At 38.5% G+C, this 18,773-nt stretch overlaps 1 protein-coding gene across 7 annotated transcripts in view; it reads right to left on the bottom strand.

Annotated features, from left to right (window-relative positions):
• Positions 1 to 18,773, bottom strand: part of LOC126299526 (DNA fragmentation factor subunit alpha-like) — an 84,971-nt gene that overhangs the window by 54,859 nt on the left and 11,339 nt on the right. For all 7 annotated transcript variants that reach the window (XM_049991506.1, XM_049991503.1, XM_049991509.1 and 4 more), the window contains exons 3-4: positions 6,355 to 6,520; positions 3,878 to 4,057 (exon numbers count right to left, since the gene is read on the bottom strand). In XM_049991506.1, the coding sequence (XP_049847463.1) occupies positions 3,878 to 4,057; positions 6,355 to 6,520 (346 nt within the window). The remainder of the gene's footprint in view (positions 1 to 3,877; positions 4,058 to 6,354; positions 6,521 to 18,773) is intronic.

The raw sequence follows: 18,773 nt of genomic DNA, 5'->3' as shown, positions 1-18,773 counted from the left end.
AAAATGAACTTCAGGAATGGATCAAAGGTATTATATTTACGGATTTAACATGAATTCACCACTATGTGGTAATCCATGAAGTGTCTTGCAACTGTAATTATTCCTCTGAAAGGATTTCAATGGCATTTAGCATTGTTTGTTTTTTTTTCCTTTTTACGCCAAGCTTTCATACACTGCACATATTTAACATAACATATTTAATCTCTTTCATTTTATGTCAATGATGATGACAGTTCATTCAGTAACTTCTTCATTTAACAATAATTTTAATGTAAGATTTTTTCCTTATTAATTCCAAACAGACCTGCATTTCGTCAGGATGAGATGCTACAGGCTGAGAGGCAGGGGGAGGCAGTTTGAAATTTATTTTGTTCTAATAAACGAAATTAAGTGGCATCTGACCAACTTGATAATAAAGATATTCACATACTGTAGCACAACAAGTACAGTAGAAGTCTTATTTGCTCTCCGTCAACTACTTTGTTGGACTGCCAAACACGATCTCTTGACCTTATTATTTCAACAAAAGGATATCTCTGCAAAGCCTTCAGCTGCTCTTGCTGGTACAACATATGCCACACTGTTTCAGCACTGAAAGGCCTAAGTCAAAACAAGGAATCTGATTCATAGCTTTAAGATACTTGTCATTACTGTTCCACCTGCTATGCAGGATATAGGGGGCTTATGACAAAGCCTAAGTATTCAAGAAGAATGCAATCATCACAGTATTAATGAAAGAAGATGCAGAGAGGTGTGAGTGTTGTTAAACGATGAGTTGAGTAAGAGATGGCTGCAAATACTAACTTCAACAATGTTAACTGGAACACACTTTTTGAAATTTTAGAATATGATGATGTTAGTTTCAGGGCACTCAAATGCATGGTGGCAGAATGTTAATGAAGGTACAAGTATGTGGAATAGGTTCCCAGATATGTGAATGGCTCGAAGATTTCTTAAGTAACAGAACCCAGTAAGCCATCCTCAATGCTGAGTGTTCATCACTGAGAAGGGAATCGTCAGGAGTGCCAGTTGGAAGTGTGACAGAACTGCTGTTATTTTCTATATATATGCATTACCTAGTGGGCAGGATGAAGCAGCAATCCTCGTTGTTTGCTGATGATGCTGTGGTGTATGGGAAGGTGTCATCATTGAGTGACTGTACGAGGGTGCAAGATGATTTAAATAAAATTTCTAGTTGGTATGATGAATGGCAGCTAGCTCTAAATGTATAAAAATGTAAGTCAATGCAGATAACTAGGAAAAACAAACCCATGATGTTTGAATACAGCATTGGTAGTATACCGCCTGACAGAGTCACATCAATGAAATATTTAGGCGTAACGTTACAAAACTATACGAAATGGAATGAGCTTGTAATGATTGTAATAGGGCAGGCAAATGATTGACTTCGGTTTATTTGTAGAAATTTAGGAAAATGTGGTTCATCTGCAAAGGAGACTGCATACAGGACACTTGTACGACTCACTCTTGAGCACTGCTCAAATGTTTGGAAGCCGCATCGGGTTGGATTAAAGGAACACATCAAAGCAGTTCCAAGGTGGGCTCCTAGCTTTGTTACCAGTAGGTTAAAAAAGAAAAAACATGCAAGTATTATGGAGATGCTTCCAGAGGTCAAACGGGAATCCCTGGATGGAAGGTGATCTTCTTTTTGAGGAACAGTACTGAGAAAATTCATACAACTGGCATTTGAAGCTGATTGCAGAACAATTCCATTGTCACCAACGTACATTTCGCATTAGTACCATGAAAATAAGGTAAAATAAATTAGGGCTCATATGGCATATAGGCAGTTGGTTTGCCTTGGTCCCTTTCTACTGGAACAGGGAAGGAAATGACTAGTAGTGGTACAGGGTACACCCCACCACATATTGTATGGTGGCTTGTGGAGATTCACTGATAGGAATATACTGAACCATCATGGAATAGTTAATTGGGCAATAGAGAGAAATGAGTGTATGTGTGTAAGGGGGGGGGGGGGGGGAGGGGGGACCAAAACATGACTGTAGCAAGCAGTAAGCAGGTTCACAGGTACAAAGGTATGTAAGGCTGCAATAGTTACAAAGAGATGACGACCCTCACACAGCACAGAATAAGCATGGAGGGTTGCTGGAGACCGAAGACCATAACAAAAGCAACATCCAAGTTGAAGCACATGATAACTTTTGTCACCTACCAAACTACATCTTAAAAAATGAAAGGAGAGTTTAGGGCTTAACATAAATTACCAAGCAGAAGATCCTTGGAGACAGAGACCAAGTTTACATTGGGTAAGAATTGGGGACAAAATAATGCCGCCTTTAGGAAAGGAACCATTGCAGCATATGTCTTACATATTTTAGGGAAACCATAGAAAATCTAAATCTGGACGGTCAGATGGGAGTTTGAAACACAGTCCTCTCGAATGTGAGTCAGTTGTCTTAACCACTATGTTGCCTTACTCAGCGAAAAGGCTGGCAGGATAGCACAGTGCTCCACTTTAAAAGCAATTCCGTAAGGATAATGCTCCCAAAGTCAAAACAGCAAAAACTGGATGAAGACTACTGCAGATCAAAAAACATCAAATGTCTGTAGCACTACAGTATACCCCTAACAGCTGAAAAGCTGCGTTTCGAGCAGCACACAGGGCTTTCACTGTAAGTGCCTATTGATATGTTTAGTCTCTTATGGTCAGATGCAGTCACTATTTTCCATGTGAGTGCATCTTCCAGAAAATTACAACTACAGTGAAGTCCAGTGCATTATTTAATGCCCATTTTACTTAGACAAGGCAATCAAGTTAGTTTTTCCATATACACATGACATGTCTGAAACAGTGCCCTAAAACTGGAAAATCAGGAATGAGAGACCTAATTAGAGGAACACTAGCCACAAATTTGAGGTGTCAGTGTCAATATACCACTACACTTGAAACCATCATATTTCTTCTTCCCCCCCCCCCCCTGCACCATTCTTCTCACAAGTGCAGTGAACACTGTCCTCAAATAGGAAAAAGGAATGTGGTCTCATGACTGACAGATGAAAAAAGTAAATCTGTAAACACTATTCAAAATATATGAGCACCAGTACGTCATCTCACTCATCACTTAGCGCTCAGCGCTGTGCTCTCGGTCATTTTTAAGATGATTCTTCTTCATTCAGAAACAATGGTGTTGTTTACATTATCATTTAATATATTACAGGTTAATAAAAGATTTCTTTTAATGTACTGGGTTCATAATATAACAGTTGTCTCTAGAGAGAGAATTATTTTTCTGTTGGCTGTTCCTGACATGAAAAAAGTTGAATCTTTCATTACTGGTGTTTTTTTCCTCATTCAATTAATCTGTCATATTTTCAGTGTATGTATTCTCTGTACAGTCTAGCTGTACAAAGAAAAGGCAACATAATTTAAGGCAGATAAAGACTGCAGCATTCACTAGAATTCAAGTCAAGACTGTAGAAGGATCTAGATGTACATTTAAAAACAAAAACTGAATCTTATAGGCTTATGGATCAACTACTTATTCCTAGTGGCATTAAAGTACCAAAAACCTATGTAATCTAAGACTAACCTGAGAATGGTGCAGTACACAAACACAGTCAACAATAAATGAGGCTGAGAAATTTGCATGTTACTGTTTAGTCTCTGTTGCCTATTATCATCTCCTTTGTTCACATATGAACCTGACCTCTAGTGCATCTTTCTTGAACAGTGGCTTGAAAAATGTTTTTAATCAAGCCACTTCTTCCAACAGTATGTCTGTGTGTGTGTGGGTGTGGGTGTGGGGGGGGGGGGGGGGGGAAGGGGGGGCATAGGAGTGTTTGCACTCAACATCAGATGGACCAGAGTGTGAAATGAAAGCATATGTTTAGTTACCTTTCAGGAAATATGTCTATCAGACTTTCAGGATCCATGTTACTCAACAGCTCCAATTCTCTTCCACCTAACATCGAAATGTGAGTCAGATCTCCTTGCAGTCTATCGACCAAACTACTAAGTTCCTTGTCCTTAGGGCCAAACCTTGGTCCATCTGTTTCATCTGAGATTCGTCTTACTCTGGAAGAAAAAACAGATTAATAATCAATGCATTGTCATAATTAACTACTGATATGATATAATGGGTAAATACCATATAGCATTACAAACTTAGCCCTTCCAGTAACATATGATCATTTCTATTTGTGTTTTGTATCAAATGCTAAAAATTCTTATTATTATAACACAAGGCAAGGATAATACCCAGAAATCTGTTTCACAGTCTCGAGGTTCCTTCAGATAGACATATGAACTTTTCTTCTTAATTTGCTCCAGTCGATTCTGGTTGTTAACCGAATACTTTTACATTTATGGCCACAAACATAAAAGATGAATGGGAAAAATTTTATGAAGCCAAAAGTTTCTTGATAATGCAACAATAACAATTAAGACTGAAAAATCCATTTACATACTATCATCCCATCCTGTCCTTAAGCAGACTCTGTATTTTCTCTCCATTTTCTGGGTTTCTCTATAGAACATAAATCACCACTGCATAATAATTCAACACTGACTCATCTATAATTCATTATTTTGTAATATTTAGTCTACATTACTTGCCAGCTAAGCTTCACAAGTTACTCCATATACCTTCCTTCACCCATACAACGCACCATTTTTGAATGTATGTCCATATTTTTTTCTCTTTTTCCATCTGCCTCCATTTCAATGGGAGGGGCAATGGTTATGACACTGGGGTAGCATTAAGCAATAGGAGTATACAAAATCTTGCCCAGACATCTAGATATAGATTTACTGGAGATTTTCCTAAATTGTATCAAGCAAATAAAGATGACTCCTTTTAAAAGGCAGAAACTGATTTCCTGGTCCACCTAGTAATCATTCCAAGTGTGGGGTCTTAATTTGGTTCCTTTCATTAGGTTAGCAGACTCAGATGATAGGGAAATCATGAGTATGCCACTTGTCTGTCAATCAGTCCAATGTATTTTCCTTTTTAAATCATTGTGCTTTTTGTTTCTGAAACAGAATTAAGAACAAAACTAGCATACACCTCAATGAGTGTGGGTGTGAAAAATCATGTAAAAACCAGACACATTTAAGCTTCGATCTTCGGTGTACCAAAAAATGGTCTCATCCAATCAACGGATTCCATGATCACACGCATTCGCATTCATATACACTTGTTAAAACAAAGATTTTAACTATTCTTACAAAAACAATGTCAGTATATTCTTCCAGTTTTTTCTGTCTTAGCATGCTCTCTGAGGGAACAAGTGAAGCAGCAACAAAGACGTTCTTGTTTCCTGTAAACAGTTTTCCTGATTAGACAGGCCATACTAAAACAGGTAAAATGTTGTACAGTACCCAGACTGTTTTTGCACACCAATGATACACTCTTCTGCACTCTGCAATAAATATGCACCAAGTATCCTTTCTTGACAGGTATTGTGTTTCTGAAACAGGACCTACAGCTACATCTATACTCCGAAAGTCACCTTATGACATGTGGCAGAGGGTACTTTTGGCCCACTATCATTACCCCCTTTCCTGTCCTACTCACAAAAGTTATACCGGAAGAATGACTGTCGGTAAGGGACCACATGAGCTCCAATTTATCTGATTTTCTCTGATTTTCATTCTCGAAATAGTAATCCATGAACATAAAACGTGAACAGTAATGGTAAAGAACACATATTGTAATATGGCCTGTTAATATGAAGACTCCTGCAATGTCACAGAACAACCGCTGACCTCACCACCATTATTTCTAATTACACTCTACAGTTCAGTTTTTGTTAAATGTTAACAGCAACATTAAGCAATGTTCTGTTCAGCAAATTAATTTCTCAGTATGGAAAATAAGAGAAGGGAAACCACTCACCTATAGCGAACTGATGCATGAATCAGCATTCATACTAGTTACTGAGCCACAGCTCTTTTTCTGACAAAAGTACACACATTCACACACACAACCTCACAGACACCCAAATGTATACTTCTGTAGCCACAGAAGCCTATGTTTGGGTGCCAGTGTGATTGTGTGAGTGTGAATGTGTGTACTTCTGTTAGAAAAAAGAGCTAATGCTCAAAAACTAATGTGAGTGCTCTTTTTCTGTTACATGTATCTGTGCTCTGTGCATCAATCTACTACAAGTAAGTGGTTGCCTTTTACTAATTTTATGTACTGCTCCACCATGAATTTCCGTTACTGTTAAATAAATTTCTCAGTTGCAACATGTTTCAATAAGATGATTTAATTTAAAGTCTCACAGGAACAAAGCTGTAATAATTTGACATTAAGACATCCTGAAAGACTTATAGCTAAGATCGGTAGAACAAAACAAATGAAGACAAACCTGTGGAATTTTCCAGGTGGTAACCATTTTTCATCATTCTTCAGTAGCATTACAACAGTATTCTTTTCCACTGTACTGAAGTACTCATCGTCATCAACTTCTGTTCCATCTTGTTCCAACACAATTTTGACTGGAACATTGTCAGGGACACCCAGTTTTCCACGTGCTAACAAAAATTGCAATACTCTTGGTGAACACAGGACACAGAAAGCGAAAAAGGTATAAATAAAAACATAGTGTTAAGTTATAAACTGGAGACATTTCAGTTGCTAGGTTGTATTTTAGAAACCTGTCAGTATAGTTATACTTCAATTAACAAGGGGTATGTAGCTGAAAGAAGCAGCAGTCAGGGACAGGAAAATTTCATAAAAATGATAACGCGAAACACAACAAGATATCTGATATTTTTAGTGATATAACATGAAATTGAAGATTTTTATTAAATTTGGCATTTCTTCCCATTCTAGAGTAAGAATGTCACAAATCTCAGGGATGTAGTATATTATTATCGATAACTGATATTTACTCAATACTGAAACAGAATTTTGACCTCTTTTCAATGTTGAGAACTGATTTCTCACGTAAAGAACTATTGCTCGGGATGTGGCAGTAAATTAAAATACACAATTTCCAATTATCTCTACTCCAGTAACAGTTTTAGCCACCAAAGAGTAATTTCTTGATACTTTTGCAAATTGTACTGAATAAAAAATTGACTCGTTTTAGAGAGATCTTGATGTTGGTGCATCAATTAAACAACAAGTTTTTGTTGTACGCAAGTATAAACATGAAAAACACCAAATATGATACTTTAGCTGTGCAGAAACATAAATTAACTTGACATCTGATCACCTTTCAAGCTAACTTAGGCCCCCGTCTACACAACAGATCACACTGTCACCACAAACTTAATTCCCAAAATAGAAGAAATAATATTGAATAAATATTGAAATAAACTTTCTCAATGTTCTGTTCTACCAACAGGAACATGTTTACATGACATCACATGCTATACTCTGATGGGCTGACCGAGTGGGCACTGTGTTGATTTGTATGTGAAGCTGAAGTGTTGTATTTGGTGATTTTCGTATTTATACTTGTGCACTACAAAAATATGTGGTTTAATTGATGCATCACATTATCAATCTGCCAAAAAGTGTTGCTTTTCATACTTTTGTGAGGCCACATAAAACTATTATCTTGTTGACATGGTAAAGAGCCTGTTATAGGTACTTAGAATGCCACGCCTCAAGCATGTCAGATATTCTGAAGGGATACAAAGTCCTTCATAATTTAGTGGAAAAGCAACCTTCCTTGCCAGCTGGGTATCAGAGATTTTATCCACTTGAGGACTAGTTGCTTTCATCATGACCAACACGCAAGTCTTTGGTGTCAAATAAAAAGACTTGCACTAGGTGGCCAAACGACCCCAGATGGGGTCTTCTGCCCAATAATGCCAGAGAATCATTTCATCAGAACACTGTCAAAAGTGTTGCGCTATCTGAAGGCAGTTTGTCTTCCTTGTTCAAATTTAGCCTCCAGGTTGCTGTTTTCACACTATAATGAAGTGCTGATGGATTGGCAGCGTAATGTCTCAGAGTTTTGAAATTATGACGATGCTTTCCTTTGAAAAACTTTTAACAGTGTATGGTTGTGAAATAATTGGTTCTTTAATTGACTAGATTTAAGGTGTTTAATATAAATGATACTTTCTTTTCACAATGTACACAAATGAGATTTGCAATGTCAATAAATACAATGTAACTAATTGGTATATTTTCATTTTTAACATAACATTGGAAATAATGTACTTCAAAATAAGCTCTTGTAAAGTAAAACCAAAAGCGGACAAAAAACAATTCCATTCCTGTCAGAAAATAACACTAAAATTGACAAATAACAACACCAAAATTGGCCATAAAATAATTTTTCCTGTCTCTAGCAATAGCCAATATATTGTGCCTGCAAGGCAGCACAGCATTGTGTAAATGGGTTATATAACCGCTACTCAAAATTGTTATAATATTCAAATTTCTCATTTACAATCCCATCTACTCCAAAATATACCAAGAACATGGATAAAAAGTAAAGTATTTTACACAATGCAAGAATTTAAAAGATATAATAAATGACCCAATGTTTTACTGCCAAAATGTGTAAAATAAGAAACTGTAAAATATTACAATATCTTTACATCTGATATATTTATTCGGACCATCAAATACTGTGGCACATTTGTTCATAAAGATCAGCTTCTAAAATGTTATGATACAGTACGCTACTCATGAACATAACAGAAACAATACCACTGCCTTGCATAATTGTCTTCTCTTAACATAATTCCTAACTTAAGTTCTAATAGTGTATTTTTTTATCAAGACATCAGTTAAATGTAGAAAATTTAAATGTGGTTAACTCTGCTCTGTTCAACCTCTTCACTCCTTAAATATCTCTACAGTTTTTTCAATACAAATGGAAATTCATGAACTGTACATCCTCAGATAATTAACAGGTACTCATTTCCAAAGATAGCATGACATAAAAGTGCATAGTGAGAAGAGAACCATACAGTGAAAATTTGTGCAGATTAAAATTATTCACAGCCACCACAATACAGAAGAAACTGAATCTGTCAAATTCTTACATCTGAATTTAAATTCAAGCAAGCAGTCACAGACTGAGTACCCAGCTAACAAATCAAACAGCAGTGACTAATACACAAAATGTAGCATACAGAAATTACTTTGAACCTGTTATTAAGTATGGTATTGCTTTTTGGGGAAACTTGGCTAACATTGTGTGGATACTAACAATACAGAGAGAACTAATTTGGAATAATGTGCCATACATCAGAAAGAGTCACATCACTCATTATTTTTAAAATATTGTTCATCCGGCCAGCGCCATGTAGAGGCAACAGACGGGAAGGTTCACATGTGCCAAAAAGAATTAGTCGGAAAGATGAAAAGTTTTCTTTCTTTTTGTGTGTGTGTGTGGGGGGGGGGGGGGGGGGGGCGCGAGCGCGCTGCTTTTTAGTGACTGGTCTCCTTTACTCCAAAGTATTTACATTCTACCATAAATAAGATTATTTAGAAACCTAAAAATATTAACTTTCCAATTCCTATATAGTTATGAAATTATTATCTTTTTGTATACCAGACAAGAATTATTTAAGAAAATCATTTTGCCCATGAACATGACACAAGCACCAAATAAAACTGCTTCCCAAAATTGTATCCCTAGACGCCTCAATATATGACAATGAAAACTTATAATAAATTAAAAGGTGACACATTCATGCCGATGAATGGTCCTCTGAAAAAAGAAAAGTACATGACACACTTGTGCTGAAGTGCTACTACTTAGAGGATGAAATCATGCAGCATGAACAGCTAATTTAAGTTGGCTAGAACTTGTTACATATCCACTAAGTAGACATAGCACAATCCGCCCGGTTAGCTGTGCGGTCTAACCCACTGCTTTCTGGGCGGGAAGGCGTGCTGGTCCCTGGCACGAATCCACCCGGAGGATTAGGGTCGAGGTCTGGTGTGCTGGCCAGTCTGTGGATGGTTTTTAAGGCGGTTTTCCATCTGCCTCAGCAAACGTGGGCTGGTTCCCTTTATTCTGCCTCAGTTGCACTATGTTGGCTATTGCTGCACAAACACTTTCTCCACGTACACATACACCGTAATTACTCCACCACACAAACAATGAGGTTACACTCGTCTGGTATGAGACATTCCCAGGAGGGGGGGGGGGTTCACTGGGAGCCGAAACACACAATAACCCTGGGTTTGGTGTGGAGCAGCAGTAGGTTGAGTGGACTGCTGTAGCCTGTTGTGGAGTTGTGAACTACTGAAGGCTATGGCAGGGACGAAGCCTCTCTGTCATTTGTAGGCCCCCAGTTCCATACAATACAATACAAGTAGAAATAATACTTTAGTGGAATATTATTATTTATTTCCGTAAAAATTATTTTAACTGTAATGTATATTTCTGCCCACCACACTAGCCGAGTAGTCAGTGCAACTGACTACCACGTGGAGGGCCCAGGTTCGGGTCCCGGTACTGCCAGGGACTCTTCCTTGGGGAGAGGACTGGTATGGGGAACACTCAGCCTTCTGAGGCAAACTGAGGAGCTATTCAACTGATAGTAGTGGTTCCAAGGTCAAGAAATTCAACAACGAGTGGGACAGCAGCGTGCCTCTCATGTGCCCCTCCAAACCATATCTAATAACATCATTGTTAGATGATGACATGGTGGGCAGTCAGATCCAACTGGCCCGTCTACAGCCAGAACGCACAATTTTACTTTTACCTACCATAAATTTCTGATGTCTCCTGCACGCAAACCAAATGGGTTGTAAATTTAAGTCAGGGTATGAATAAACCACTATTCACAATATGACATAATTACGCTCCTACTTATTATTCCCATTGTCACACTGAACTTAAGGCCATTCTGAAAATATTTTACCATTCAAAAATTGTAACAGAAAAAAACAGTATCTACTGATCTGATCCCTTTGATCCTACACATCCATCTGTTTCCTTACGTGAACCAATCTGTCAAGCTGAAGCAGATTTCAAGTTGCCAATAAACACAGATGCTCAAAGTCTTAATGTACCTGTCCATACGTGCAGTTTCTTAGTATTAGTGCAACCTTCCACATTAGCTGATTAAGATTAATACACACTTTTATTTTTACAGCCATTTCACAGTCACTTTCATTTTCTTTGTCTCTCTTTTTTTAACTTACATCTCATTATTTTGGCAGTAAGAAAGAAATCACATTGGTAAATTAATGGTCATATGTTCAGGACAAGCCAAATTAAATTGCACTCTTACAATCCTGTCTCATTCTCTTTTGCTACAATGCCATACCATAGTAATATTTCTTTCTCTATTGGGCTTTTTGTTTGATCACAATTTGAAAAGCTTCATTCTACGTACTTGAGACTAGTCCTCAGCTACTATGTTTCATGTTGGTCATGCCTTAGTTGGTGAATGTTGTTACAAGGACACACAATCCAAGTAATTAAAATTTTTGGAATGAAGCATCCTGTATGAGATATAACTATTTGTATCATGTAAATGTACTCTCCAACATTACCAAAATGCTGCACATCAGTGACAATACTGCAAAGAAAAAGATCATGATTCTGTACTAGGGCACTCAACACTGAAGTTATTAATACTCATATTAAAAGGGTGTGGTTTGATAGCTGAGTGAGTAAGGCTCTCACTATAGATACAAAGCTTTAAGTTTTTGTCCCCAGTTGAGCCTGTATCTCTTCTGTCTTTCATTGCTACTTTTACCACTGACATTGTTATTTATTAATGAAAAAAACAAACTGCATTAATTTTTGGATTTTATGTTACACTGCATGCCATCCACCCCAACTTTCAGTCTGAGTAAGCTTTAGGCAGACCACTTTTAATAGCATCACACCAAATAAATATTGTACTATTCAAACCAATCCCAGAGATGAAGCCTACTTCATTTCTTTTTAATACCAAAGTATAGATAACAATAACTACAAGACATAGAGAGATTTGTTCCTCAGTTCTCCTCCATATAACCAGCCATGTGTTTAAAATATAAAAACTCTGTGGGACCACAGTAATGAACAAGCCACTGTGCAACACTTGAAGAGGTTCTATTATAGTTTGGGCACATTTTCACTGCATGCTTGGGTTGTGTACTGAAACTGAAGCAGCCACTGAGACCAAATTCCAATCTGTTGAAAAAAAATCATGTGGATCAATGCACATGCCCTACCAAAAACCCTGTTCCCCAGGGGCAGTTGATGTAATGATGTCAGGAGTGAGACTGTTGTTTAAGCCAGATTCAACAGATGTTTAGCCTTAACAGATTACCTGACATTAATCTTTTGAACTTGTCTGGGACAAGCTAAAACATCATGCAACTATGTGCAGCTATAAACATTGAACACCAAATATAATTTCTGAACTTTATTTTTTAGTATGCATTTTGAGACCAGCTTTGGTCTTAGTAGACAGATTTAATCAGTTAATTGAGTCTACCTGTGAGCAAAGATCTTGGGATTCTTTGACAGCTATACGGATAGAATTTTTCTCTCAAAGTTGTGGAAACTTCCGACTCTCAAATCTTTCTTAGCAGGTTAATAACAATTTGTTGCAAACGTTCAACAGATTTTTACCATTCCTCCAGATCTTACTTGATGAATAATCAGCCTGAGTGTGCAGTAACAAATATGGATTTAAAGTTAATGAGGCCCTGTAATTTCTTCTTCAAAGCTATATATTTTCAGTTTGCTGAGCAGACAGTTTGTAAATGTCTTAAGGCATATGTAGTTGTTCTGCTGCAAAATGTCCAGTGCTATGGAAATAATATTAACAATGAAGGAATGTAAGTGGTCAGCAACAATGCGGACTAGCCTGTAGCACTCACAATGCCTTCTGTGAAAATCTGAGGCCCCAAGAATGCCCAAGTGAAAGCTCCTCAAAGTATAATCACATCAGTGGGTCATTAGTGGGGCACTTACCATTGCTCTTGTTACAAAGCCTTATTTGCAACAACATATTGTAAGTGGTATGATCTACAGTTCTCTTCTTTTCAAAACTGTGCTCCACAGTAAACTGCAACACAACTTGTCACCTATTCCATTTTACAGAGTGAAGAGCTTTCTGACATCAGTCTGTATTTTTACCACTATTAACCACCAACTCAACCTATTTTCTGCCACATACTTAAAAATCAGCAGCTCTTGACATAAAGTTTAGTAAAAGATTTCTTTGTGAAGTTGGTGCCTGTTATTTACTTTTCATGCCACATCATCTGCTTTCTGTTTAACATGTGTATGCTCATTTGCAATGGAAGGGGGTGGACAAATTTGTCAGAACACAGTTCTGGTATGACTCAAACTGTGTAGGCAGCACTGTTTTTTTTCCTTATCTAATTTAAGGATATAGCTGCATGACAATACCGGGAACTCTTACGGCAAACAACTTGAAAAAGGCACATGCCACATGTGTTCATTTAACCAAATAGCCACTTCCCTTGTGTGATTCACTCTGGCATCCCTCGAGATTGACTTACCATGTCAGAAAAGTTGTTATCCCCATCAAAGTAGAAAAAATCTCTGGTTGACATCCTCCATGCATTCCCAAACCAGAGGACCACAATTAATTCTGGGTAGATTGTGGCTTGGTGGTAAAGTGCCAGACTCTGGATCCACAGGTCTCAGGTTTAATCTCCAGTCAGTCCTAGGATTTTAATCTGTCACTTTCCACTCCTTTCACCTCTGGAAATTTTATGTCATTGTGAAAAATGCCGAGTTTTAGCATGGTTTGCAGTCAGCAATAAATTGTAGGTCCCTTCATAACAGGCTGGGTAAGTTAGTTCAAGATCAAAAGGAGGAAATGGAATACCACTTCTAATAGGACTGTGCCTAGTAAAGCACTGTGGTGTTCAAACCAATCTTTGGTTTCATGAAAGCTTTACCCTTTTACCTTTTAGATTTACAAAAACTGTTAATTTCTTATTGATAAAGCTTACATATTCCAAGAAATTTAATGCCATTTTCAGTTTATGAGTGTTTACCAGAAAGCATTATGGTATGGCTCAAAGGATGTATCCTTTCTGCAGTATGTAAATGCATAGTTACTGTCTTTTCTGCATTAACGATAAGGCTGCTCCTGGAGAACCAGTAAGTGATGTGTGACATGCAGGTTTAGTCAAACATCAAAGCACCAAAAGTAATAACTAAAAAGTATTTGTCAGTCCAGATGCAGACAGACGAATGACAACTGTCTAACAGATGAGGCAAGCTGTGCTGGCTCAGTTGACTTATCAGTCACAGACAATGCCTCTTATCTATGCAGTTGCACAAAAGTATTGTCAAGCAGCAGCTAACATATTCACACACCATTCCCGACAAACAACTAACCAGTTGCATAATTAAGCAAATGACTTCCATCCCATATCCAATATCATGTGTGAAGCTCTTGTGCCTTCAACCAAACTGTTCACATTCTGTACCACACACAAAATGTTTGCCACTATGTGACTACAAATGGTGAAATGACTCTAAAATCTGTTTTATAGCAATTTTCTTAGCCTGTTACAAGCTTTGGTACATTTATGTGCTCAACAATTTATTGAATAAAAAAGTCAATGCTATTTTACAAAGCAAAAGCAAACACTGAAACATATTAAATGTCATATTTTAAGCCCTGGTGGAAAATGAAATATAAGTACTATACTTTTGTTATTCAATGGATTTTTGTAACTAATGAACACACTGAGAAGTGGTAGATACCAGTAGCAGTTCCAAACAGCTACAGGAGTGCAAGTGCCAACACATATGATACGAAATAGGACCCACGAGCAGGGATTATGTGCCAGAAGAGCTCTAAAGTTTCCTTCTCTAAATCAGGTTTGGAAAGGGGCTCGTCACATGGACACAAAACCACACATTTAATATCCACAGTGAATTAAAAAATTTTCAATACAGTTGCATCAACTTTGTTGAGAGAGAGAAAGAGAGATTTATGTAGTAAAAATGTATTTAATATTAGATTTTCCTGAGGTTTTGTGACTGGTTGAATGCTGCATCATTAAGAATTTTATGCTTCTCTCAACAATAAAACACTTTGTCAAGATGGAAAATACTCCATCAGTTGTGTGGTATCGTGTGCTATCAATACAATGCCATGCCAGTCCACACTTGGAAGTTGGCAGCAGCCCATGTCACTGCACCTCCAATCTGTGGCCGGCTCTGAGAGACACCCTCTCTTCAGCCAGCACAGCTAAACACTGTCCTGACCTCCAATCTGCCTGTTCATTTAGTTCTGTATGTCTAGTCGAGGCAATGCCGTTAAATCTCTATTAATATGGATATCAAACCAGACTATCTCAAGGACTTGCTGTTAAATTGTGCTCTGGACTTGCTGTTATTCAAGTTAAGTAAAAGAAGTAATCAAACACTACATGTGCTTCTCATTATTTTGTTCTTGTCCCAACCCACAAACTCCTTGGCATTAACCACCAAGATAACCACACATCTGACAACACGGGAAAAATTTGTTTGGTTGCTACTTTGTTCTACTTCTCACCATACCAATAACTGGTGATGATATTAGTTGTGTGTCTTTCTTGCAGAAATGTTGTCCTTAGCCGTGCTTGCCCTGTAATTAACTGTGTTTCTGTACTTTTCATAGGCTGCTATTCCACGAGATTCTAATCTGTACCTTCCTGTAGCATAGTAGTGGTTGTGCTCTCTTTTCAAGTGTTATTTTTGTGTGTTCCATTATGGGCAGTCCCCACAAGAATTGTCAGTAACTCAGATCATTCAGTTACAAGTGTAGCAATTCATGGAGATGATGACCAGACTGCTCATTGCACAAGCAAACACAGCAGCACCACACCCAGAAACAGCACTACCACCATCACCACCACCACAGCAAGCAGCACCTGTTTCCATACCACCATTGTGTGTATTTGATTCTACACAATAGGAATGGTTCACATAATGCGCACATCTTGACTCACACTTCACAGTGCATCACACTGCACATAGCCACAGGCAACCACATTTTCTTGCAACAGTCAGAGTGTCCGTTTACCCGTTAGCCGCCAAACTTTTTCCATCCACCCACACAGAAAGTGTTCCTTATGAAGAAATAATTGCTGCTCTGAACAAGTACTATTTTGAACAGATTAATTTGGCAGCTGCATGCTATACATTCCTTCACTTGTGTAAACAACCTAATCAAACACATAAGCAGTGGGTGGCAGACCTGCAAGGACTTACACACCATTGCAAATTCAAGTTAGAATGTAGATGTTACTATAGTCATGCCATGATTAGGGAAGACAGTACTCAAAATGGGTCATATTGTTAAATATCCTAAACTCAGCTTGCAATAGTTTTGGAATTTGTGGAGCATCATGACTCCTATGATAAGGCAGCAGGAGACTTTTATTTCGCTCCTATTTGTGCAGTACAGAGTAACAGCAAACAGGTTGTGAAAGTAGTTCACGCACTGCAACACACAAAACCTCAGCCAGGGCAGTGATGTAAACAAACCCAGTATGCTAGGCAGCATGCTAGTGGAGTTAAATCCTGCCCTCAGTGTTTCATGGCTCACAAGCAGCAGGCGGTCCATCGTGAGTTTGAAGTGGTGTTATTGCGGCAAGCACGGTCGTGTTCAATCTGTCAGTCTGCAGAAACAGAAGTCCAACTAGGCCTCAGTCTATTTTTTTTTTCTTCAAGACTAGTAGTAATTTTGGCGCTACACAATGCTATCAAATGCAACAGGGAACAAGTTACACATTTATTCCCTTCAGAGTCACGCCTGTAAGTTGTTCATCACTCTACAGATTGCTTGTCACAAGATACATATGCAGTTCAAGATACATATGCAGTTAGGCCTGAGTGTGTCAGTGACGCTTTTCAATGGAAGCACACACAAACTGCTAGGTAAACCCTCTCTACATAAGGCACACACAACTCTTTCCAGTTGTGGGGGACATGATATTCCTGTACTATGCATCTGCAGCCTATCTGCCACATTTCGTAACATTACTAACACAGTTTTGTGCTCATGTTAAAGTAAATATATTTTTGGCATTGACTCTTTTGGTCTGTTTGGTTTGAAAATTCAATGCAATGTCCTCTCTGTGAACTCCTCTGTGCCACAGATAACGTAGCTGACCTTTGTGATGAATTTAGTGATGTTTCTTGATATGGCCTAGGCAATACTAGTAATTTCAAGGCTCACATTACCACGAAAGACAGTGCATAACAATGGTTTTGCTGCGCATTACCCATCCCTCACACTATCACAGATCAAGTGGTACAGGAATTTCTATCTTGGCATGCCAATGATATGATTTCCGCTGTAGCAGCTAGACAGTGGGCATCCCCTTTGGGTAGTCTAATGAAACCTACATGCAAATTGTGCTTATGTGCAGGTTTCAGCACAACAGTTCACAGCACTTACTTGCCTTGGATGAACAGTCTCAACGATTTTTTGTGATCAACACCCATACGGGGTTATTTACATTTTTGTGATTGCTCTTTGGCAGCACCTGCAATTTTTCCAACATTACCAATCAAAGCTGACGACTACAGATCCTTCTTGTTTGAACTATTTTGATGACATAGTCAATTTGGCTCACAATGTTAACAAATATCTTCCCATTCTCAGAAAACTGTTTCAAGTTGCTCTCAGATGCTGGGTTAAGGTGTCAAAGCCACACTCCTCCTTCCAGATTGAGAGTGAAGATTTAGGTCATGTGATCGGTAGTCAGGGCATCCACCTTTTGCAGTCACACTTAAACACCATACAGAACCTCCCAGCTCCTAGGAACATCGATGAACTCCAAGCTGTGTTGGGTAAGCTAACTTATTACATTTGGTTCATTCCCAACACTGCACAGATTGCAGCTCCGCTGCTTTTTTTTCAATGAAAGAATGTTCCGTTTGAGTGGACTAGCGAGTGTAAAGTCACATTTCAGAAACTGAAGGATGCCATATTGAGCAAGTGTTCTCTGGTAGATTCTGATCCAGCCAATCGAGTCATGCTTGCAGTCGACGCACACTCTAACAGGATTGACACAATGCAACTACGCACAAAGTAAGAAGGATGCTGTTGCTATCGTATATGAGGTGACCAAGTTTCATCAATACTTACACGGCAAAAAATTCTACTTGGTGACCAATCATAAGCCTCTCACCTCATTGTTCAGCAGTTCAAAGCCAGTCCGTCCATGCATGGTGCAAAAGTTGCAGCATTGGTCTCTGTACATCTCCAGTTACCCATATGAAATTGTGTACAGGCCAATAGCTAAGCATTTGAATGCAGACACTCCTTGTCAACCACGAGTTGGCACTGATTCCGCATTCAACACCTCAGAAGATTCTTGTTTTCACACTGATGTCCAGTAACAGGGAAACACTTGATTGTTTTCCTATCAGCCACATATGGATTGTTCAGGCAACAGCTGCAGACCCCAGTCTCATAATTCTGTTGCAGTACCTCTGCACTGCTTGGCCACATTCAATGAAACAGATTAGTGATCTGGTCAAACACCATTATATTGCGCTTTGACACAGCTTATCAATCCAGCAGGGTGTTATCCTCTTTATGCAGACAACAATAAGTCCTGTGTGGTTGTCAACATTTGCTTCAGAAGGAAATTCTTTGCCTCCTCCATCAAGGCCACTGGGGCAACTCACCCGACACCACTGCACATGGGTCAGCATGGTCACTCAAACAGAACAATTGACTTCAGGATAACCAGAATGTGTGGAACACCAGGATGCTCCACCACAAAAAATTTTCAACTGTCCCAAGCCCAGTGCCCCTTGGTAACATTTGTATATTGACTTTACAGGGCCCTGTTGGAAGTCACATTGGCTCATTG

The sequence above is a fragment of the Schistocerca gregaria genome, chromosome X (assembly GCF_023897955.1).
Source record: "Schistocerca gregaria isolate iqSchGreg1 chromosome X, iqSchGreg1.2, whole genome shotgun sequence".
Classification (NCBI taxonomy): domain Eukaryota; kingdom Metazoa; phylum Arthropoda; class Insecta; order Orthoptera; family Acrididae; genus Schistocerca; species Schistocerca gregaria.
This window is presented reverse-complemented; position numbering and strand designations above follow the sequence as displayed.